We start from the raw sequence: 26,238 nt of genomic DNA, 5'->3' as shown, positions 1-26,238 counted from the left end.
GTTGAAGAACTGACCACAGAATTTTTATAAGAGTAATTACAAAAAATATTTAGTACTAATAAAAATATTTATTTCCTTTTCAGTAACTGTAAAGTGGGCTAATTTAAATTTAAAACATTAATCTTTAATTGCTTAAAAAAAATATCCGAGAAAACTTATTATTGTCATTAGTTCAGTAAGTAGTTCAATGAAATATAAATAATTAATTTTGTTATAAGAACAAATTTTGCAGTTAAGATAGTAATGGGCAGTTTGCATTTTGATTAGTGTGAGTGTCATTACTTATTAAATGATGTTTTAGTACCGCCAACTATTGCTCTCTCTTGCACTTTCTTGCTCAACACATTCCTTACAGAGGCACATTTACAATTCCGGTTCAGTTTTGGTATATATATATATATATTGACCACATTCTGTTTCCGTAGAGGGTGTAAGTATTCAAATAAAATTGTCAAAAAATGTTACAACCTTATATTATTGGGTAAGTCTTCAAAATATAAATGTAATGATTAATAATTTAAAAAAATATATTTATTAGAAAATGCACAAAAATTTTTGGGGAGAAATAAAATAACAGCAAAATTAGTAATAGAATTAAAAACAAAATCTTTTAGTGCTATCATTTATTGTAACAAGTTCATTCAGGATTGATAATATTAATAATTTACACTTAATATCTTATTTTTTAATTTCTTTTAATGTTTGTTTGGTATCGTTAAATTCACTTCTTAATTTCTTTCTATTATTAATGTATTTATCATTATGTAGGCATTTTAAAAGTTGTAAACATAAACATAAGTTTAAAAATAATTAAAATAAATTCAAAGTAGAATTTGTTCATTATTAGCATGTTTGTTCTTTATTATAAAAATAACTTTTCAAAAATTTTAGAACTTTCACAATGCTTTTGTGTTCTAAAATAATTTTATATCAAGGTTGGATTTTCTCCATATCAATTTAAGTAATGATGAAAGAAATGCATAACTCTCAAACCAACAATTTTATCTATGCATTGGCTTGTTGCTGCACTGTTATTGTAATGGACAAAACGTTGAATTTAAAAACTTATATTTTAAAGGTATTTTTTTGATGGTTGTGCCGTATAGTATTTTTAATTAATACTTTTTTTGAAAGGTCATAATTGTTTTCAAATTTATTTCATAATGGAATACGCTAAGGTTTATTTATTACGTAGACTAAATGAGGAACTTTTTAATTTTCTTTAATGCATTCTTCAATAGGTGGTGTATATCTATATTTGAAGTGATTGCTTGTTTTGTTTACACATTATTATATTTATATAAACAAGATACAGGATTTTGTAATTAATAATATAAAATTAGTTTACTTTCTGAGTATAAGTATACCACTAATTTTTTTATGCTCTAAAAATAATTTCCTACTTTCTGCTATATTTTGCTTTGAAAAATATACACACTAAGCAAAATTTCAACAGTCTACATTGGTACTTACTTAACGCCACCGCAGCTACAGCTTTATTGTCAATCTGATTTCGGTGGAAATTGAACAGTCTCTTTATTAATTTTAATAAATGGTTATTTATATTTATTTATTTTATAAATATAATTTAACCATACTTAACCTACGCTCACTTCGCTAACCTTGACTAATTAACACAGTAATTTTTTGAGTATTTATTTAATAAATTCAGTAATTATTGCAATTATTTATTATTTAAATTATCAAAATACTCCTCTTAATTAGTCAAGGTTAGCGAGCGAAGCGAGCGTAGGTTAAGTTTGGTTAAATTATATTTATAAAATAAATAAATATAAATAACCATTTATTAAAATTGATAAAGAGACTGTTTTGAATCTATGTTAAACTCTATATCGGCCTATTTTCCACCGAAATCCGATTGACTGCTTTGTTTTTAAATAAAGCTGTAGTTGCGGTGGTGTTAATATGTAAGTACCTCTACATTTTATAGAATTGAATATATATTATGCAATATTTGGTAGAACTTTTTTTTTAATCATATAAAATGACCATAGGAATATAATACTACTATTTTTTTGAAGAAAAAAAAAATGTTTCAATATTATGTTGAACTTAATTGTAAATCTTTGAACTTTTTGTCTGATCTTTGTGAAAGCACTATAAATTACTAAGAGTTTTTTGGTTGTTGTGAGAAAGGCACATTGACCAGTTTAAAATTTAAAGATTGCTTCTGTTAATATTTCATTCACAGATTGATTGTAATCATCTATTATAATAAATTTCTTCATTTTTATAGAACTAATTTTTTGTAGGATTTATTTATTTAGTAAAAGTTAAAATGATTGGTGTTAAAACAATCACGTGTTGAATAAGTAGGAAAAATTAAACTCTAAGAGAGGGGGAAAACTGAACATTTAAATAAAGAATATATTAATTTTGACTAAATGGGATGTGATCTGTTATTTTTTCTATTTATAAATGTAAAACATTGTTCATAGTAGTACTTTTTTTGTATGGTGCATATGTTTAAGGTGAGTGATTTAAATTCAGTTGAGCATAAATACAAGGTTTTCTGTGAAATATTCGGGACTGATAATGAATTACAAGTACACAAAAGTAAAGTACGTAAAGAACTAAGTGCTGCATGTGATATCTGCTATGAAGTTTTTAGATCACAGAGGAATATTATGTGTCATAAATATTTTAAACTTCCTGGTAGCATTACCTCTCTTGTAAATTATGCGATTGTACATTTCAGTTTGTCAAGTATGTGAATATGCATATCAAAAGGGCACACAGTGATAAAACATGAGATGTGGTGTTCTGACAAATTGTGATAAGGTATTTGGATTTAAACATTTATTAAGAATTCACAAGAATGGTGATTATTCAGAGAAACCAAGTACTTTTACATACTGCAATAAAATATTTAAAAACGAATCACAACTTTCAAATCATTTAAAAGTTGTTCATAATAAAATGAATGTAGCACATGTTGTGAAATTTGTAGTAAACATGTTAAGGAATTAAAAAGGCATATGTGAGTGCACACGGCAAAGGTATCAACTACGTGTGATATTTTATGGTAAAGTGTTTTCTTCAAAGGAACATATGAATCGTCATAAAATCGATGCTCATGGAAATAAAGAGAAAAAAAACGATGTGTGATGTTTGTAGCAGTACTTTTAAATCATTTAAACTATTAAGAAATCACAAACTATACATGTAGGGGAAAGGAAAAGCAGATTTAAATGCAGCATTTGTAATGAAACATTTCTGTTTGAATCTGTTTACAGACACACCAAAGAGTTCACAGCATTGTAGAACCTTAGAAGTATTGTTTGTGCAATCTTTTCATTGGAAACAAACTTATGATAAACATTGTAAAAAATGTAACGGGATTGAAAAATTACTCTGCACACTGAATAATTTATTTATAAATTCTAAAACCTTTTTAGAATGCCCAAACTTTATGTCACTTATTTACGTGTAATTAACTTTAGTTAATAAATTTTAATTGGGCTATCCTTAGTAAATCCAATTTGTTTATATAGTATGAGTCTCAAAAGTGAAGGTAACCTTGAAAAATTAGCATCTTGTGACTGACTTGCTATCATCAAAAAATTGATGATATGACTTAAAGAAAATCTTTTGAAAGTTAGGAAATTACAAGAAAAAATTCTCTATTCTTGTAAGTTTTGGAATGCAATTTAGAGCTTTTACTTGCCTGTGAAACTCTTTTGCTGAGTAACACTGTGAAGAGTTTTTTCTCTAATAGGTGGTTAGGTTTTTTACTGTTTTATTTGAAATCCTTCTTTCTTTCATAACCCTTAGGTTTTAATTTTTAATTTAGATCATGAAACTACATACTCAATGTAAAATATTAAAAACACATAGTTCATTACGAAAACAATATTTCTTTTCCCAAAACTGAAATATCAGTGTTTTTTGACCACCATGATAAAGTTCACTGGAAAGAACTTAAAATGACATAAAACATAGTTCTTAAAATATACATAAGTACTTATTTTTTTATATCTCTTAACAAAGGAATGTAATATTAAAATTGTACTACTGAGAACATTGACAAAAAGCTGGAAACCTGTAATATCATTTCCATAATTCCTACAGACTTTCTTCAAATAAACTGCAGCATAGGTAAGAACTTTTTTTTCATAAATTGTTCTTTGTTACATAATTCTTGAAAGATAGGATTTTGCTTTTATGAGAATACTACAGTAATAAATAATAGTCGGTCAAACTATTGTTTGCATCTTTACTTGTCATAAGTGACATTTATTTAATTATTTTTGCTCAATAGATTACATTTGGTTTATTATTCTCTTTGTCAACACTAGAATATCTCTGTTTGGTTAGGTTTTAGTTCACTTTTTTTTGTGAACAATGGTTTATCTTTGAGGACATTCTTTTAGTTTGCAATAACACCCAAAATTGTAAGGTGTGTCATTGGTGCAGGTACACCAATGAGGTTTGTATTGGTTTGGAATCTTACAAGTTTATTGACTGTTGGCAGTATTTTCGTTAGAAGTAAACTTTTGAAAACACTGTAAAAAGTGTAAAACATGAGAAAACTCTAGTAATGCTTTTTATATATATATATATTTGTTTTTTTTTTTGCTTGATGAATTAATTCACCACAGAAGCTTTTCAAGCCTTATTTTTTAAAATTCTTCTTTTGATTATTTTTGTGTTTTTACAAATCTATTTAATATCGTATTTAGGTATTTAGGATGCATTTGGATGTAGGATTATGATGTAGGTAATTCCAACTATAGGATAAACTTAATTCTTCATGTTGTAATTTGCAGTTTCATAATATAATAATGATAAAAATATTACAAATTAATTGTGTGACGAGTTTTAATATATTGAAACAAAATCAGTTTATTGCCTACTATAATAAAATTTATATATATATATATATATATAAACATACCATGACAATTATAGTGCTATCTGTTTTCTTGTAGAAGAAGTTATTGCCTGAGCTAACTTAATGAGTTAGATTGTTAAAGATAATTAGCATCAGTGAATCGTTCCATTTCATTACATTTGTTTATTTTTTAAAAAAAATAGAAAGTAAAACATTATGTAAAACCATTTTTTTAAATTTTTATTTATGTAAAGAAAAAAGAAAAATAATTTGGTTTTACTTTTCTATGTGTGTGTTAAGATTCAGATTTAGTTGGGCATAAATGCAGCATTCATTTAGAAACTGTTCAAAAGTTTTTATGAACTAAGAAAGTGCAGAAGGAAAGATCATAAAGGCTTTGAAAGTAAACTTTTCATTATCAACTTGAAAGTTGTTTTTTCAAAAATTATTCCTATTTGTCTATTAATAAATAATTGCCTGTAATTTTTGCCTTTACTTCTGGTTTGCCAGTGAAAAATATTGTGGATTTCACTGTACAATAGTCAGTCAAAAAAACTGTAAGAAAATTCCTTTTTTTCTTGGGCATCAACTCCACAAAATAACTTGTCTAAAATAATTTTTAGTTATGAGAATTTTATGCATTATTTTTTATAACGCTTTAAAATTCCTATAAATGTTGTAACTACAGTAAACTTTTGTAGTAGGTTGTATTACAAGTGTAGTTTTGATTTGTTAATGGAAATATTACTTTATTAAATGATTTTTTCTTTTTTCTTTCAACTTACATTTTTACTCTCTCAGCTATTATACAACAGAATATTGTAATATAGAAAAATATTGTAATGAGTCAACAGCATTTCTTACTATATGCAGCTAATCATAAATATATATCTTCGTAACTTTATGCAAAGCAGCTAATCTGCTTTAAAGGAATTCACTGGATAAGTCTATTTCAAGCTTCTAGTTGGATTTTCACGATTTAGCTAAAGAACTGGATGCATACATCTAACTGATACCCTAAGAAATTGCTGGTCTGGCAAAATTTGAAACTTAACCTTACTTGATAGTGGACTAGTATATCCCATAACCAGCTAATCATTTCTTTGTATCCGTAACATGTCCTTTTCAAAATATTTGATCAATTAAAAAAACAAAAAAAAGTGAATCGCATAGTAAAACCAACAAATATTTGCTATTTCAAAATTTTACTAAAATTTAAAGAAGAATAATTTTGGGTTTTTTCTTTTGTACTTGTGTTTAAGGTGACTGATTCAGATTCACTTGATGGACATACATGCACCATATGTCAAAAATTATTCAAAAGCACATATGAATTAAGAAATCATAGGCTGAAAGATCATAGAGGAGTTGAAGCTAAATGCGATATTTGTTTTAAAGTTTTAGCATCGAGTGACAGGATCAGGCGTCATAAATATTTTCGTCATCCTGAAAGCGTTTCCTTTTGTCGATGTAACATATGTGGTCATACTTTTAAATTTACTGAGTATTTGGATAAACATATGAAGAGGGCACATAGTGTTAATTGTAAGAAATGGTGTTGTGATATTTGTGGTAAAGCATTTACATTTAAATATTTATTAAGAACTCATAAGATAAATACTCATTCAGATAAACAGATACCTTGTACGTATTGCAGTAAAATATTTAAAACTGAAAGCGGTCTCTCAATGCACATGAAAGCAATTCATGATAATTTTACGCATGTTTGTGAAATATGTGGTAAGCATGTGAAGGCGATTAAAAGACATATGAAGAACCATGAAGATAAAGTACTGTCCGAGTGTAATATCTGTAGAAAATTATTTTCTAGTGAATACATAAGTCGTCATATAGACAATGTTCATGGTAATAAAGAAAGAAAACATATGTGTGATGTTTGTGGAAGTACTTTCAAATCTAATATTGTATTGAAAAATCATAAACGTATTCATGTCGGAGAAAGAAAATACAAATGCAATATTTGTAATAAAACATTTAAATTTGAATCCGTTTTACACACACATCAAAGAATTCATAGCGGCTTAAAACCTTATAAATGTTCCCGGTGCAATCAAACCTTTCGTTGGAAACAAACATTTGATAAACATTGTAAAAAGTGTAATGAATAAAATTAAATATGTATAATAGACATTAATAAATTACCAATTTATATTATTTCTCTATCATTTGTAAAATTTATGCTGGTTAATTTCATAAGTAAATAATTTATTATGTTAAATGTACTTACATAGTTAATTTTTCAATTTCTTTTAGTGTTTTTGTAAGTTAACAATAGATAATGTTTAAATGGTCTTGGTTTTGGTCATTCCCAGTTGCCTGTAACTTTAATCCAGACGTCTACCCATAAAACAGAAGGTACCAAAAATATGCAGCTGCTTTTTTTGTTTGGCTTTTGACCCTTTAAACATAAATCTACATCAGGTTTTGCATTTTAGTGTAAATATATTTTGTGTTTATTAAAGTTAATAAATAATCCATATCCTTTATTTCATAAAAATGGCTATAAGGGAGCCCATAAGGATATTTCAGAAGTACTGGTTGTGTTCATATAATATATCTATCAAAGGCTCAAAGAATCTTTGAATCATATGTTTTGAAATTGATATAATAGGATTTTTACATGTTGCTGTTTAGAATTTCTTATCTGTGCTGTTGTTCCTGTGTTGTATTTTTGTTAAAATTCATGACAGCCCTGTCACGTCAATAATGCACGTCATTCATTTCCTTCATTATGAAGCAAATAAATATTCCATTTAACTTTTTGGAGATTTTTTTTTAATATCAACTTTTATGTTTGTTGTAAATTCATCAAGAAATAACCAGTATGGACAACTTTTAGTCATTTGTATGTTCGGGCAACTTCCAAGTATCCGTGCAAAAAATTGTTCATACTTAAAAAGATGCTAGAAGTTTTTATTCTAGTTTTAGGGGTAATTAAACTTATATAATCAATCTTCAGTGCTTCAGTTTAACACATGGATTTAACAGGAATGTGGATTAGCTTTAAGCATACTTGGTCATGGTATCTGCAAACAATTCAGTGATTCAGTTGCTTTGGTCATTACTGTAAAATTTTCCTGGCAGCACTAAAGTTGCTTCTGTTCCAGCTATCACTGGTTTTCATTGTGTTTTCCTCTATTGAGAGTTTTTTCCGAACATTGGTCACCGATTTTAGCCTTAAAGTTTTCATAATCTTTTTTCTAGTTTCTAGTAGGAACCTGTTGGTTGCTCATTGCAGCATATTATCAGTTATTTTATATTGATAAATCTCACTTTGGGAAGTTACATTATTTCATAAAATGTAGATTGTGTTTGATCAATATTGATCCTTACTCTTATGTATAGGCTAATGTTTAAGTGACAAAAAAAGGTGTTAATTATGTCTAATTAAAGGTTAAAAGTTAATAAAAGGTGTTATGTAATGTTATAAAGGTGAATAATTTTAAATGTAATCCACCTCTAACTTTTTCATAGATTCCCTGAAGAACCTGTACAGTTATAAAGTGCAACTCTTAGCAGAATGAAATAACATTCAGTAAATCATTTATTCCAAGTATACAGTCTATCTATAGACTAAAATATAATCTTTAATGAGTATTACATATTGCAATTTTGTTTCAATGGCAGTGTCGTCAAGAATTACATTAAAGATCGAATAATTTTTTTGAAGAATTTTTGTTGCTTACTGGAATAAGAGTGAATCTCAGTTGTTTCTTATTGCTAATCATTTATTGTTTGTAAGCTATCTTTATTTGAAAAAAAAATTCCACTTTACCCAAGCTGTTGTGTGCTGTGTAATCTAAAGTAATGGTTTATTTTGTTCTTTGTAAGTTGATTTATTCAGATTCAGTTGATGGAACATGTTTGCAAAATTTGTCAGAAAGTATGAAACTGATATATATATATATATATATATATACATACACACACACACACACACACACACACACACACACATTTATCAAGTTCTAAAGTTTTTAAAAGTCTGTCATGAAAAAAAGATCATAAATATTTTTAAATTTACAGAGTATTTGAATGTACATATTAAAAGGGTGCATAATGATACAGTTATGGCAGATATGGCATGGTGATACTTGTCACAGTATTTAATTCAAAATATAATTTGAGAACTTTAAATTTATACACATTTTCAAAGATATATGCCATGTACTTATTACAATAAAATACAGGGTTATCATAAAAGAATGGTGCGGTTTTGAACATGGTTTAAATTAAAACAGAATTACTTAGAATTTATGTTTTTTATTTTTCAAATTTGTCGTCTCAACATTTTTTTACATAATTAATAAATTTCAATATGTGCGCCCTTAGTCGCTCGAAAAATGTCCAAACGATACTCAACTTCTCTCCAAACATTAGTTAACATTTCTTCGTTAATGGTTGTCATTGCTTCATTAATCCTGTTTTTTAAGTGGTTTAGGTCGTGAATTTTTTGTGTATAAACAACGATTTTGATGTACCCCCACAAGAAAAAATCGCAAGGTGTCAGGTCTGGACTCCTTGGAGGCCAAAGTATGGGTCCTTGCTGGCCTATCCATCGATCTCCAAATTTTTCGTTCAAAGCGTCTTTGACCAATGCATTGAAGTGCGGGGAAAATCAATGCACCATCTTGTTGGAAATGAAGTTGATAAATGTTTTCGAGTTTATCCAGCTGAGGAAAGCAATAATTGGTTAATATGTCAAGATACACAACTCCATTAATTGTTTTTTCAGCAAAGAAGAAAGGCCCTATTACACGATTTTTCATCACACCTCACCAAACATTACCTTTAGGCGAATCGCGTTGTTTCTCAACAATTGCGTGTGGGTTTTCAGAGTCCCATATTTGTGAATTGTGTCTGTTAACACATCCATTCACATGGAATGTAGCTTCGTTTGTAAAAATTATATCATCTAAAAATGATTCGTTTTCACTTATTCTGTCCAACATTTCAATAGCGAAATTGTAACATTTTACACCATCATCGGGTTTCAATTCCTGCAGTATCTGGATTTTATAAGTGTGTAATTTCAGTTTTTTATGTAAAACTTTGTGAATTGTTGATTTTGGAATACCTAATTCGACACTTCGACGGGGGATGGTCTTCCCAGGACTTCTAATTGCCGATTGTCTAATTAGTTCAACCGTTTCGTCTGGTACACTTGGTCTGTTCGGTTGATTTCTGTTTCTTAACTGATCCAGTTTCTTTGAATTGTTTGAACCAACGTGTTATGTTATTTTTGTGTAGTGGATCTCTTCCGAATTCACGTCGAAACGCACGTTGAACTAAAATTACGGCTTTTCCAGTTTCTTCAAATTGTTTGATCCAACGTGTTATGTTATTTTTGTGTGGTGGATCTCTTCCAAATTCACGTCGAAACTCACGTTGAACTAAAATTATGGCTTTTAATTCAGTCATCAATAAAACATACTTTGCTTTGTCTTTATCCGAGAACATAGTAACTCACTAAACTCACTGTAACAACAATGCAAGAACTGACGTTGTGGTTGCAACTGCTGATAGCAAACTTTTGGGTTGGAGGCTTTCAGGATGCCAATATAACATCTAGAAATTTCCCTACAATCTTCTTATGAATTACTGAAACCGCACCATTCTTTTATGATAACCCTGTATTTAAAACTGAATAGCATCTTTCTGCACACATAGGGGTATCATGATGATATTAAAGGTAAATAATCTTGTGAAATTTGTGGTAAACATGTTAGGACAGTGTTTCTCAATCTGTGGGGGCATGAAAACACTAAATGGGGAGGCAAGTCTATAGAAAAGAAGAAATTATTTTAAAAAATTTATTAATTTACTGAAAGAAAAGCAAAACGAAATACATTATACCATAATTAATAATAAAATACACATTTATACTTATATAACACGTTTATAAATAGGATTGTATCAGTACTGCACAATGTATTTAATATTAATAATTAACTGATCAATACTAAATTAAAAACACGTTTAATAATTATTAGTGATTCCCTTGGGCCTGCCTTGCAGAGCAAAGTTTTTCAAAGGAAGGTTTAATATTAAAAATAGACAATTTGAGTTACTTTTTCTGCATTTAGCTGAAATCTATATTTTGTCTTCAAAGCAGCCACTGCCAAAAATCCAGTTTTACAAAGGTAGGATGTTGAAAATGGTAATAGTATACGAAATGATCTTGTTTTCAGTGCAGAATACTCATCAACCACTCCTGCCCAAAATTCAAAGAATGATTTATTACTAAATTGTCTTTTGATTTCGCCATTTGCTGTGATGTTTATGAGGATTTCTTCTTTAGTAGTTGAGAGCCCTTTGGGGGTATTTTAAAATGGATCCCTAATCCACTTGTAACTTGTTACCGAGTTATTATCAGCAAAGGAAATACTTTTTAGAATTCTTTGCCAGTATGGCCAAATGATTTTCAGTGGTTACAAAAATAACTTTCATGTGCTGTTCTTCAGCCTTGTAAGTATTAACACATTCATCCATATCTGCAAACATTTCTAGATTTTTTGCTGTAAGTTTCTGCTCCGCAATTCCAGTTTTCTACAAAAAGCATTAACTTTATCACTTGTATCCAACATATGTGTATTTGCTCCTTGCAGTTGAAGATTCAAGGTATTTAATGTCTTGAATATGTCGACCAAGTAGCTCAGTTCCATCACAAATAAACCATCTTGGAACTTCACAGTCTGAGGTTGGTTTTCCTCTTTTAGAAAAATGGCAATTTCATCTCTTTAATTCTTAAAAGCTTTGCAAAAATTTCCCACATAATAACCATTTTGCCTCACAATAAAATAGTAACGCTGAAAATACTGCACCCATGTCTTTACAAAGTGCAGAAAAGATACTAGTAAAGATATACTTTTAAAAGTGCAGAAAAGATAGATTTAACAGTTACAACCATCGTTAGTACAATATTCATACCAACACTCATTTCTTGGGAAGCCAGAGCTTCTCTGTGGATCATGCAATATATCCTGACATTGTGGAGATTTTTTTTTTACAAGTGCTTGTTTACTTTGGAATCTTACAGACATTGAATGAGCATCATCGTTGCATATTCTGATGCAATTTTTCCACTCCGTGTTTGCCTTGTTTATAAAATCATTTAAGATAGTAAATAACGTGTGTGCAGTTGCTTTGAGTTCTATTGGTTTGCAGAAAAGTAGTTCTACTGCTGACATACCATCACAAAATTGAATGTAAGCAATGGAATGAGCATCTTTTTGCTATCTGTTGCCTCATCAACTTGAATTGAAAACAATTTGTCATAGAACTTTGCGAAAAGCTGATGCTGTACATCTTCAGCTATATCACCAATTCGATAAGCAACAGTATCATTTGTTAGAGGAATGGACTGCAATTTTTTTTTTTTTTTTGGAAAATTATCTCCAAACATAGTTTCTATAATCTCAATTGCCAGTAGTGTTAGGCTTTTTACATCTGGCCATTTTATATGAAACTTTGTAAGAGGCAAGTAAAGCTTTTTCATTCACAGTTTTTAAAAAAAAAAAATGATGTTTGCTTTTCGTATGATTTTAATTTTAATTTGAAGAATTCTAGAGTTTGTTAACTTACTCACTATGAAGCCTTTCCAAATGTCGTTTAAGTTTATTAGGTTTCGTGCTGTCAGCTCCCAAAATTTTTGAGCAAATGACACACAGGGGTCTTTCTTCATCATTTGCTTCAGAACTGGTAAACCCAAAATTTAAGTATTCTTGAGAATATTTTCTTGATCTTATTTTCAGAACCACACTCGTCTGTGCTATATTTGTTCACTATATTTACTGCTTAAAAATTTATTTGTGTTTCTGTATAAATCTACTGCCGTGAATATTTAATACCATGAATTGCACTTATCATGCAAATTATAACGTACACATTCATGATAGATTCCATAATGATAAAAGGATCGACTCAACTGAGACTGGCAGGAATTGAATGAGGTACAACATTTATACACATTTGCGCAGATAGTCACATGGACGGTTCAGAATGTTCAAGACAAATCGGAACATCTTGTGAAGCCACGAGAATGTTTGTTGTGGTGGACGTAAGACAGAGAGCAACAGAGAGGCATTGATTCTGTTTTGTCAATGCTGCGGATTGGTTTTATCAAATATCAATAAATTTATTTATTCTTGGTAATTTTTAAAGTTTGTAATCAAGGCCATAGTGCAGCTTTAGTGTCAAAATACTTATTATTGTATGAGAGGGGTGGGCACGATGAAAATTATGATTGAGAATTGGGTCGCAAATACCGAAAGGTTGAGAAACACTGTGTTAAGGAATTAAGAAGAAACATGGTGTACCAAGAAAAAGGACTGGCTGAGTGTATTATTTGTGGAAAGTTTTTTCTACAGAATGTATAAGCATCCATACACACAATGTTCATGACAATGTAGAAAGACAACATATGTGCGATGTTTGTGGAAGTACTTTCAAGTCGAATCATGAACTAAAAAATGGTAATCTTATCCATGAAGGGAAAGAAAATTCAAATGCAGAATTTGTAATAAAACAAATTTGAATTCGGTTTTACCATACACATTAATGAATTCATAATGGTTTAGAATTAGAACCTTATAAATGTTTTCTCTGTAGCGAAACTTCTTGTTGAAAAAACAACATTTGATAAGCATTGTAAAAAGTATGAAATTGAGACAAGTCTGCATTGAACAGCAGTAAATAATTAAATTATTTCATTTTTTTAAAAACTCGAGTGATTGTTCTCAGAAGGTTTTTTTTTATATGAGTAATTATTATAATTACTAATATGTTTTTCTGAAACACATTCGTGTTTGTTCCATTTAGGATTTATATGTGGTTATGTTCTAAATTGACTTTTGAGAAATTTTTACTAAATGCAATATCTTTCTGCAAAATAAAATGGGATTTTCAAAAATTAGTTTGAATTCTAATTCTAATGTAATTATGAAGATGTCATGTATGATAAAAATCATTTTTCATTAACTTGAGAATAACATTACTTAACTAATTTGTGGTTTTTACAGTGCTTACAATTATCCTGTTTCCACTTTGGAAGAGTTTAATCAACAACTGTGGGGGGGGGGGGTTCTTTTAGTATTATAAAGAAAAATTTATGAATAGTAAAAAACTAGTATTTCTGAAATAGTTAAAAACTATTTTCTTCCCAGTAACTTCTTCGTTTAAATAAAAATAAAAACATGTCATGGGTTGAAGCAGTATAAAATTTTAAAGTTGTAAAATTTCCCATTGTTAAAAGATGAGATAGTCACTTTTAGAAGTTTTTTAATATTATTTTTCAGGTGTCTTATCTTTTGTTAGCTGAGAGAATATGAGAAATATTTTAATTTAAGTCCAGTCTAGTTTGAGATGTTTGCATTACCTCAATATTTTCGTACCTTTTTATCTGATTTAAAAAAATAAATAAATATAATAGGCTTGGCATTTTTAATATGCTACAAATATTCTATATTTTGGTCTCACACACAGGCCTTGTGCTTATGCAGTGCAGTAGTAAAAAAAAATGTATGTTATTAGGTGTAGGTTCATTTTTATCAGTTGAAATATTTTCTTTATATTACATGAGTATGTTATTATAGCTGGGAAAGTAAAAATATCAACAAGATTTATAAAATGTTAAAGATAGAATCTTTTCTTTAATAATAGAATGAGAATGATTTCAGTAACTCTTGTAGATGGTCATTTGTTATTTATAGGCTATTTTTAATTGAAAACACTGGCTTCAATTTATTCAAAGGTTTTGAGTGTGCTGATGCCAGTATATAGTTTATTCAATTTTATAACCTTAAAATAAAATATTTTCTCAGATTTTCAGTTTGTTCAATAAACTGAAGATTTAACTGAACAGATTTAAATAGCTGGGAGTATATATTCAAACTAAATGTTTCACGTGTTATATGGCTGTGGAATTCCTTATCTGCCCTAAAAAATATGGATTTGAAGCTAACAAAATTCTATTATCCAGGCTGGATGCAATAGCATTCAGTCAAAAATGAGAAATCTAAGGTAACACTGATACAAATCATTTTTGTTTCCTAACATACGATACATGATTGTAATCTATTTTTTGATGCTGAAAACTAAAATGAACTCAGAATCTTTCTCACCCACCATTTTTGAAAAAATTAAAAATTTTAATTAAAGATTTTTTTCATTTTTCAATGTATAGTTAGCATTTTAAGCTACTATATTTTGTTAGCTCATTTTTTATTGTTTAACTTTGTTAACATTTGTAAACTATAAATAAACAAAACTAAACAAAGAATTAAATCATATCATAATCACATATTATGACATCATGTCTAATACTGAAGAGTGAGCCTTCATGGACAAGATGTGCTGGTCAAAACATGTAGCTGAAAATCCAGCTGTGTTGTTTGTATTAAGCACTAGATTTAGGAATGAATTAATCTTGTTCAGTCTTATTGCTGTCTTAAGTTTGTTAACAGTGCACTGTCATAATGCCTCGAAAATGTGTAAATTATATGGATGCTTTTTGTTATGTATGTGGTGAGTTTACCGTAAAATCAAATAGATAAAACATTACACCTTTACTTAGAAAAGCATATCATTTGTATTTTTAATGTAAAATTGGTGATCAGGATAAGATATGGGCTTCTCATATAGTATGCGACTAATTAATTGTTCTGTACATTTAAGAGAATGGTTGAAAGGTACACGGATGGCTACAAATATTCCATTTGGGTACGTATGGTTTGGCTTGAACCAAAGGATCATATAGCCGATTGTTATTTTTGTTTTAACAAGTGTGTCGGGAATTTCAAAAAAAAATTTAAACATGCTGTAAAATATCCTTCATTGCAATCTGCAATCAGGCCTGTACCTCACAGTGAAATTATTCCAGTTCCTGTGAATGTATGTTTCGAAAGCAGCGATGAAAAATCAGGCAGTACTGAAGAAGACAACAATGATATTGATTTTGAATTATCTTTCAATAAACCACATCTTATATCGCAAGGTGAATTAAATGACTTGGTTAGGGATTTAAATTTATCAAAAAATCAAGCTGAACTGTTGTTAGTATCAAGACTGCAAGGTTGGAATTTACTTTAAAAAAAATACAAAAATTTCAGTCTTTCAAAGCCGACAAAAAGAACTTTCTTCAGTACTTTATTGATGAAAATAATTTGGTTTATTACACAACTATTGATGAGCTTTTGTTGCACTTAGGACAAGTTCATAAACCTGAGGACTGGTACCTTTTCATAGATTCATCCAAGTATAGTTTTAAAGTGGTTCTACTACACAATTATCCTTCGATATCAATCGCTTATGGAATTAATATGAAAGAGTCATACGATGTGATAAAGATGTTCTTGAAAAAATAAATGATAAAAAACATAGCTGGAGCATATGTGGTGATTTGAAAGTTGTAGCTATTTTGTTAGGCATGAAGTATGAAGTTAGGCTTTACCAAGTACATGTGTTTTCTTTGTGAATGGAACAGCCGAGCTAGGGATAAACATTATGTTACCAAAAGAGTGGAAGAAACAAGACTACTCCAAATTGGAGAAATATTATTCATAAGCCATTAATTAAACCCAAAAAAAATGTTTACTTCCTTTGAATATCATTCTAGGATTAATGAAAAATTTTGTAAAAGCAATGAAGAAGTTTAGTCCTGGATTTCTTTACATCAGGCAGAAATTTCCAAATGTAAGTGAAGGAAAAATTAAAGGAATATTTGTTGTCCTCAGATAAGAGAGTTGGTCAAAGATGATGTATTGAACTCGGTGTTAAATAATGTAGAAAGTGCAGCTTGGGCTTCATTTAAAGATGTTTGCAAACATTTTCTCGGCAAACAAAAATCTGATAATTACCATGATATTGTTAATCAACTTCTTACTTCCTACAGAGCTATGGTATGTATATATGTCTTTAAAAATACATTTCCTCCCCTCACATCTGGATTTTTCCTCAGACAACCTTGGAGACATAAGTGACGAACACGGTGAACGTTTCCACCAAGACATTTTGGTGATGGAAAGCCGCTATAAAGGGAATTGGAATACTAATATGCTAATTGATTTCTGTTGGACATTAATTTGGGATGTGCCTGAGGCTATTTATAAAATAAAAGCATCAGTGAAGCTATTTATAAAATAAAAGTATCAGTGAAATCATTCTATCACAGGTATGGCCATGCAAAATTATAAATTTTACCTATTTTAACTATATTTTCCCTTAATTTTTTTTTTGAAGCGTAATTTATTGAAAACTAAGGGTGATAGAAAAATTGTATTTACAGTATATATTTATGTTCATTAATTTGCTTTTTTCTGCATAAGTGGTGATGAAAGAAGCTCTTTCTAGTATCTGTATCTCTTAAATGATCAAATTTTATGGAAAAATTAAATTTTCCAGTCGGTGTTGAGCAAGTTTGTATAATATTAGATATTGTTAAAATTATGTCTTGACTAAATCTCAATATTTCTGTATATTGTATTTGACTGTTATAGCAATAAATTTTATGTTTATTTATTTAAGTTTAAGACTGATTAAAGAAATCTGTGGTTATTTTTTGTGATGTAGATTGAGATTTAAAAAAAAAAATATTTTGTCAAGTTAAAATCATAAGCCTCTTAGATAATCTGTTAAGTCTACTATGCCTATTATTAAATAGCTGAGTGTAGGAGTAAAATACATTTTTTGAGTAATTTTATTTAACTTCTCACATGACTTGAAACATAATTCTAATTAATATTAATTTATATTGTCGAATTGAATATGCTACAACAGTATGTTGTAATTATAGGCGTAAAGATTAATAAATTATTCATTGTAGTAGTTATTATCTTTACAGACATGTGAAAATGTATGAATACTGCAAAAATGTTGTTTTTTTAATATTTTTAGAATCAAAAACAAAAACATATCAACTACAACTGGAAAATATTTCTTGTTGTAATTATCAACTACCAAACTAAATACCATGTGTCCTGAGAAGTATCTTAACAACTTTGTTATTGAGTAAATATTTTATATATTAAGATAGAAAAATGGTTTTTATGAATTTAGATACATTAAAACTGAATGTTTTTTTTTTTTTACTTGTAGTCAAACACATTCAATGTATAGACCATTCGTAATTTGCAAAATATCCAATGGGTAATAATCAATAGAATTTTTTAAAGTATCATTAAATATCAGTTAAAAATGTAAGACTGTGATATATTTAATTATATTATAATATATGTTTGGCGATGATCTGCATTATTCATTTTAGGGCGGTTTCCAGTAAAATTATAGTAGTAAATACTACTTGTTAAGTATTCTTTATATGCAAAGCACATTTAAAACTGACAAAACCAGCTGGGTGGCTCATAAATCATGCTAGATATATATGCTTTTATAAATTTTTAAAATGCAGCCTGAACCAGATATAGTTTGATGCTTTCATTGGCTTGAAGGTTTTGAACCCTTCACAGAGTAGTTTATGTATTCACTCTGCGCCTAATCCTTCATCCTGAGCCAGACTCTAAACAACAGTTAGGTTTGTTATAGTTTACTCTTTATGTATATTTTCAAACTTATATTTGTGTAAAGAGAAAAATAATAAGTTTCACAGTAAAAAAATTACTTACTGTTTCAAAATTCTGATAAAATATAATTTAGAAGAATAATTTTGGTTTATTTGGTGCGTGTGTTTAAGGTGAATGATTCAAGTTCAGTTGATGGACATAAGTGCAACACTTGCCAGAAACTGTTCAAAACCGTTTATGAATTAAGAAAACACAGAGGTAAAGATCATAAAGGAGTCGAAGCTAAATGTGATATTTGTTTTAAAGTTTTTGAATCGATCAGCAATATTAAGCGTCATAAATATTTTCAACATCCTGAAAGTGTTTCCTATTGTCGATGTAAAATATGTGGTCGTATTTTTAAATTTACAGAGCATTTGGATTTGCATATGAAGAGGACACATAGTGACAGAAATGAGACTTGGCGTTGTGATATTTGTGATAAAGTGTTTGCATTTAAATATTTATTAAGAACCCATAAGGTTAATACGCATTCGGAAAAACAGATACCGTGTACGTACTGCAATAAGATATTTAAGACTGAACCTCGGCTCGCATTACATGTGAAAGCAGTTCATGATAATGTTACACATGTTTGTGAAATTTGTGGTAAACATGTGAAGGAAATTAAAAAACATATGAGAGTACATGAAGAAAAGATTTCCACCGAGTGTGATGTGTGCGGAAAAGTATTTTCTTCTACCGATTATATGAGTCGTCATAAAGACAATGTTCATGGTAATAAAGAAAGAAATCATATGTGTGATATTTGTGGGAGTACTTTTAAGTCTAGTGTTGTATTAAAAAATCATAAGCTAATTCATGGGGGAGAAAGAAAATTCAAATGTGATATTTGTGATAAATCTTTTATGTTTGAATCTGTTTTACAGAAGCACACTAGAATTCATACCGGTGTAGAACCTTATAAGTGTTCTCGATGTAGTAAGTCTTTTCGTTGGAAACAAACTTTTGATAAACATTGTAAAAAGTGTAATGAACTTGATAATGATTTATTAGATTGCTAATAATTAAATTTTGCTTTATTATGTTTCATTATATTATTATGTGAGTTACATTACAACTTGTATAAAAGTACATTAGCGTTTTAACATTAAATACAGTGATTTTAATAGAAAATTAAATGCTAAAGAATTAATAGTTTTTTTACTGTGATTTATTATACTTATCCAAACAAAATTAACATGCTCATCAGTAGTTTTTTTTAAAAAAAATATCAGTAATGAAAAACATTGTTCTGCACCAACAATTAAAAACTTGTTACTTTCAGTTTTTTTAAATTAAGTTCACATACATTTTCATACTGTATTAGGTGGTGGCATGAATTGTGTTACATTTTGATTCTTTGCAAAATAACTGTAGTGTAAATTCATGGTTTGATATTATTTATTCATTTGATTTCTTTATTCTACTTGTAATTTATGTGCTGAATTAGAAGTTATTTTTTATTACTCTTCTTTTTTTTATACTAAAATGATTAGAAATTTTACAGTATTTATTTGTTTAAAAATAATATGTGTATTTAATTGGACAATTCTGAGCAAGGATAACAGAAAAAATAATATTCTGTAAGAAACCTTAAAAGGTATTTGTCTCTTACATACCTGCTTTTAGATTCACTGGAGGCATAAATATCTCAACTGTGTTATATTTGTATACATAGGTTTGACCATTCATGATAGTTTTCATATGCAATAGCTTAATGATGGGTTATTACTTACCTCTGTGGCCTGATTCAACAAGCACATGCGACTCCCTTCGAAGAAGGGGGTGCATTGCTCCCTCCAAATAACTAGGGCCCCGGTAGGCGTATTCCTGTTGGCCCATAAGGCGCTAGTATCAAAAAGACTTCAGCGGACAGACTGAAGGGGAATAACGCCAGCAGCTTGAGGCTCAAAAGCTTAGTCTCCCACGGTTAGACCCAGTAAATAATTTTCACACTGGTCCATACGGATAGGAACGCAAGTCACCAAATCTGTCTAAAAATAAAACTTAAAATTTTTAACCGTCACTAAATAACCCATGAAAATCACCTGATAATTAGAAAGATACAGCAGCAAGGGACATTGTCCAGGCTCTGCGATCTGTAGGGAGAAATATTGAAACTCCCACCATTCTTGCATTCTGTTCCGTTCTATGCCGTTTCTAAGTAATACCTTTGTCTTCCAACCAGAAGCTGGTGAGGATTGGCATTTTTCATTTGTTCTAAATGTTGTATATCATACTTTCATACACTCATCGGTATTCATACCTTGCGCATATGTAGTGAAAAAATTTTGAGGTGTAATTTTTAAATATTGATGTGTTTATGAGTATTAATTATATTCTGATTATTATTCTTATTAAATAAAAAAATTTAATGCTCTAGGAGTTAAATTTTCTTTTGTGTTTTACAGTTTTTTCAGTAAAAAAAATTTCTGATTTCTTGAAATTTCTTTTGCCAGGTTTTGCTGGAGAGTAATATTTTCTGAAAAGAGATTATATTTTCAGTGTAATTTGCCAGTCATACTTAAGCTGTAAAGCAAAATATTTGCTTATTTTACAGAAACTTGTAGAAGACTAATTTTTTACAAAAAAATGTTCAAGAAATTAGTACAAAGTAGTATTAATAAAACTTGATACAAGTCTATTATTTAAGAGAACTGTGAAAATTAAGTGTTAAGTTATATTTAGTTTATCCAATATTTACACTTGCACTTAAAGTCCCATTACTTTAAGCCATTACTCTGAATATCAGAAAGCCTCATGTCTAGTCAATTTTTATTGTGATATCATAAGTTAAATGAACTTTCTTGTAACAAATAACCTACTAACATGAAATGGGTTAGCCTTTTTCTAGTTATTATCTAAGTAAGATTAAATGGAACTGTCTGTAAAAGGTATGGTTGAGAGGCTGAATTTTTTTTCTATTAACACATTTTCTGTAGCTCACTTACTGAAATTTTAATTTAAAAAAGTTATTTATCTTTTCTACAGGTGGAAGTTTTTAATTTTTATTGTAATTTATTTTGTTATTTATTAATCTCTGATGTGCGGAGTTATATTCCATCTGGCATCAATTGCTTCGATCGTAGTTGCCATTAGTAAATGTCAACAGCATTCGATGAAACTATACTAAGATTGTTTAACTTCAATGATATGAAAAGAAGTTTATAAAATATGAATTTGTTTATTCCATTATTACTTAATAATAGGATGATGTTTTTCAAAATGCCACTCGATGAGACATTTTCAGATTGTTGGAATCATTACAGTGTAATAGATGCGATTCCCTGTATTACTTTGATTTTAAGGATAATGAAAACTATTGCATTTAAGATAATTGAATTTCAAAAATATAACGTAGCTTGGATAAAGTGATTCATCTTATTTTATTATGATTATTAGCAACTTTTGAGATTTTAAAAATTTTACTCATGGCTGTTGCTGCAATTTGTTGTTAGGGAAGGATATTTCTATCTGGAAAAAATCATAACAGAACCGTCTGTAGTAAGGAGGTCTGAGATTTTTATTTTGAAATTTTCACCTTAAACCAAATCCAATAGTACTGACATTTAATACAATTGTACTTACAAATAGTTAAGTCTGTAAATATTCAAGTAAGGTACAGTAGTGCCCTGTACCAAAAACTAATGAATAATATCTAATTACATAGTACAATTATAATATTTACTTGAAATGTTATTAATATATTGTTTTTTATAATTTTGAAATAAATTTAATTTTTCAAAATAGGTATATGATATAAGATTAAGTTAATATGGTGTTTTTTTTAATTATATTTGCTTGATGAAGAAATTAATATACAGATAAAATTGTTAATAAAAAAAAAGGTTAAACTTTTAAATTAAAAATAAATGTAAATAGCCTTTAGTTAAAAGAGAATTACCATAAATCAGTGATTTGCAAAGTATCTAATCTTGAAGTTCAAACTGGAGTTACCATTTGGAATGGCTGTTAGGAAATTCCTTGTGATAAAAAAAATAAATAATCCTATCAAGTTTTTAAGGATTCATTATGTAACATTGATTGGCATTAATGTTTTATATCATTGTGTTATCAAATATAATAATTCATAAATTAAAAATATATATATATACACGTTTATGTAGAACAAAATTAGCTTTCCTGTAAATAATATTTGAGTTTTAATATAGTTTAACTTGCCATTTGAAAATATATTAGGTAAAGGCTTAAAAATATTGACAGATATATTATGTTTTTACAGTCATCGCATTATGTATCCTGAATCAATGCATAGAATGTATGTTAATAAATGCATAGTATTTTGTAGGCTGGAATATGTGTAATGAATTTAATTTTATTCCTAATAAAAGGGTTTACAAACCACATTCTTAATAGTCAAATACTATTTGTGTGTATTGTGTGCATTTAAGTTAAGTAATAGATGGATTTTCTATTAAACATATGATATAGGATGAATCAAGAGCGACTTTTTTTTTTAAAAGGGTCATTGTGACCCTATATCATATGTTTTAACAGTTTTATGGTACAGCGTGAATCACGAGTGACCCCGGCATGCATTAATGTTACATTTATTTCATTTATATTTGCATTGTCTATCTGTAGTATCTGGCTTTGCCCCGGTATTGCATGCTATGCACTTACTGTACCATCTGTTTCTTTTCAACATAAGAAAACTAATAAAAACTTTCTCAGAAAGTGAAGAAATCTAGAAAAAAATTAATTGTGTGGCAAATTTCATCAATTGATTTTTGTTCTTATGAAATTTCTGTCATCTGTTTAAGATATCACTTAATAAATAATTAGAGAATAAGTTGAAAATGTGGGTAAACAGTGTATGGACGTCAGAGGTCGAATATTGTAGAGCCAGCCTCTGTAGTACGAGTGGTAGCGTCTTGGCCTTTCATCCGGAGCTCCCGGGTTTGCATCACGGTCAGGCATGGCATTTTCATATGTTACAAAAATTGTCATTCATCTCATCCTCTGAAGCAATACCTAACAGTGGTCCTGGAGGTTTAAGGAAAAAAAACATTGTAGAAATTTAGAAATGAGTATTCAACTATTAGAAGATTTATTATCATTATTGCAATTTATAATTTGGCTGCACTTTGTTATATATCTATCATATAACAGAAATTTTTCATTTATGAAAATTTAAAAAACTTTTAGTCAGAATTTTATTTTTTAATGATTGTATTGGGATTGCACTTATTTCTTAAATGTTTCTTCTAAATTTAGTCAGAATGAAAAAATATAAACCAAAAAGTTTCAAATATTCATTTAAGAGAGGGTTGGCTTCCCCTTTTAAAATATTAAATAAATTTTTGTTCCTTCTTTCCTATAAAATACTTCCTAACTGAATGAAAGAACACAGAAAAAAGTGTTTCTTTTTCTTAATCATTTAAAATATTGTCTAAGAAGAGATGGACATAACAAATACAGAATTTTTTAAAGAAATAATGTAGCTTAGATAAAATTACTCTGTAAGTTTTATTCTAATGGGCTTAATTGTTTTTGAATAATGTCTGACTAATAGATAGATAAAAGAATGATTGAAATAAGCTGGAGAGTATGTGTGGGAAAACATAAAAACATTTTTGTATAGTTGAGTACAAAAGTTAATAAGGCCATTTTTTTAACTAGTAAATTAAAATATGCAGGTTTGAAGTGTCTCCAGTAATAAAATTTTTGATATGAAAAAATATGAATACTGATATAATGTCAGTAATCGCAAAAGAATTTGCATGGTTACTGTTCATTCTGCTAATATTGGGTTAATTCTTTCAGGTTTCAGGGTAATGAATGGATAAATGGAGCAGCTTATTTTGACTAAGGCTGTTTGGCAGTGAGGCAATAAGTTTGCGTTTCGATGACAGGCCAGCGCATAAACTATGTTCCGGCTTAAAAGTACCTCAGGTTGTTTCTTGATGAGAAAATGTAATTCAAGAAGCACATTCAACACGTTGCGGAGAAGCCCTGTAGTATCTTCTTTGGAATTTGGCATGTGGTCAGTCCTGATTAGGGTCTTAATTTTAAGACCATGAGTATCCTGTATAAGGACACCTGTGAGGCAATTATGCGGCGCCTGTTTAAGTGGATAGGCTAAAATTTAAAAGCTATTGGGACGTGTTGAGAGCTCAATGCCTTATACTTTTAATGGTAGTGGGTGGCTACTGTACGATTTTATGGGAGGCGATCTTTGCAGGTGTGAAACCAATAGACTTAATTGCATCAGAATAACAACAGCGTAAGATTATTTAGTTTTTAGTTTTGTTGTTTTTTAGGGATAGTAATACACTGATGGGAACCTCACATGTGGCATTCGCATCTATGGCATCCTGAATGATGCAAGAACAAGGCTGAGAGATTCCTTTTGCCAAGTTTTGATGATGACTTCTGGTAAAGCCCATAAGGGCTAGGTACGGAGGTGGTGGCATAGTGACCGCAAATAGTAATACACTGATGGGAACCTCACATGTGGCATTCGCATCTATGGCATCCTGAATGATGCAAGAACAAGGCTGAGAGATTCCTTTTGCCAAGTTTTGATGATGACTTCTGGTAAAGCCCATAAGGGCTAGGTACGGAGGTGGTGGCATAGTGACCGCAACTGTCACATGGTGGGTGTCTTCACCTACGGGGTCAGGATGTCTGGGGACCCTGCCGGAGGTGTTGTTCATTAACCTAAAAGAGAGGGCAGTTACCAAGACTACAAAAGAAAAGAAGGATGAGTTTCAGGTTGTTTAAACAAAAGAGGTCGAGCCTGAAAATTCACAATATAAAAGAAACAAATAAGGGATTAGTTGTCATTGCTGATAACAAAGAGACTGTGTGTCATTTTAGACTCACTCAAGGTTGGCAGTTCTGACAACCTTAGATATCCAGCGGTTCTTCAAATGCTGCAGGTATGGTCACAGGGCTAAGTTCTGTAATCATCCTGCAGTGTTTTCTCATTTGGTAACAAGGATCACAAGCATGATGAGTATTTGTTAAAGTCGGAGGGTCTGACTTTTGCTAACTGCAAGCATGTTCAGATTGAGTCCAAGCACTCTGTGAATAGTAAGGAATTTGGTTTTTATCAGAGAGTTGTCACTATTTACTTGAATTCTTTAGCATTAAATGGTTACATACAGTGGGTGCTTACATTGTTCAGATTAAGCTCAGTGAAGTCGCTGTTCGTGGAGGGTTGAATGTTGTTTATTGCAGCATCCATATATTGTGTTTGGAGAACTGCCAGGCTTTTCTTTTTGGAAGCGATTCTGTTGTGGTTCCAATATCATGTCCACTGTTGTGTGCAGAAGGGAATGAGATTGTATCTTTTCAACAGCTGTCTAATAATCATCTTGTTGTCCATGTGATGTTCAAAACTTGCATCTATATGTTGCAAGTTCATATTTTCAGTATAGAGACCCTGCTGATTATCATCTTGAGATCTGGGATAAAATCCTTAGATTCTCTGGCACCAATCCAATTATTGGTTTGGATGTGAGTGCTAAGAGACCCTGCTGATTATCATCTTGGGATCTGGGATAAAATCCTTAGATTCTCTGGCACCAGTCCAATTATTGGTTTGGATGTGAGTGCTAAGACGCTACTGTGGCATAGCTGTATCACCGATAATGGCGGTGAATTAGTAGAGGGCTTTTTAATCCAATATGGTCTACAGGTATTCAATGTATCTGGTGAGTTGCCCACCTACACAGGTATGGTAGATGGGTGTTGGTTGTTTGGTTGAACGAATATCGATGTTACTGTTGGTAGGTTTGTTCCTGCCAATATCTGTAACTGGAAAGTAGTGGATGA

The 26,238-nt window shown here is 29.7% G+C and overlaps 1 protein-coding gene across 19 annotated transcripts in view; it reads left to right on the top strand.

The window, feature by feature from the left end:
- Positions 1–26,238, top strand: part of LOC142326076 (uncharacterized) — a 291,623-nt gene that overhangs the window by 34,998 nt on the left and 230,387 nt on the right. The window contains exon 5 of one of the 19 annotated variants that reach the window (XR_012756675.1): positions 24,223–24,442. The exons of 16 other annotated variants lie outside the window; for them this stretch is intronic. Coding sequence is in view for 2 of the 3 variants with exons in the window: in XM_075368217.1 (XP_075224332.1) it covers positions 18,564–19,457 (894 nt within the window). In the remaining variant the exon portion in view is untranslated. Of the gene's footprint in view, positions 1–6,117; positions 7,054–18,563; positions 19,496–24,222; positions 24,443–26,238 lie in introns of those variants that run through there. 2 more of the 19 variants (XM_075368217.1, XM_075368219.1) reach the window with 2 other exon arrangements.

Source organism: Lycorma delicatula, chromosome 6 (assembly GCF_047948215.1).
Source record: "Lycorma delicatula isolate Av1 chromosome 6, ASM4794821v1, whole genome shotgun sequence".
Classification (NCBI taxonomy): Eukaryota; Metazoa; Arthropoda; class Insecta; order Hemiptera; family Fulgoridae; genus Lycorma; species Lycorma delicatula.
This window is presented reverse-complemented; position numbering and strand designations above follow the sequence as displayed.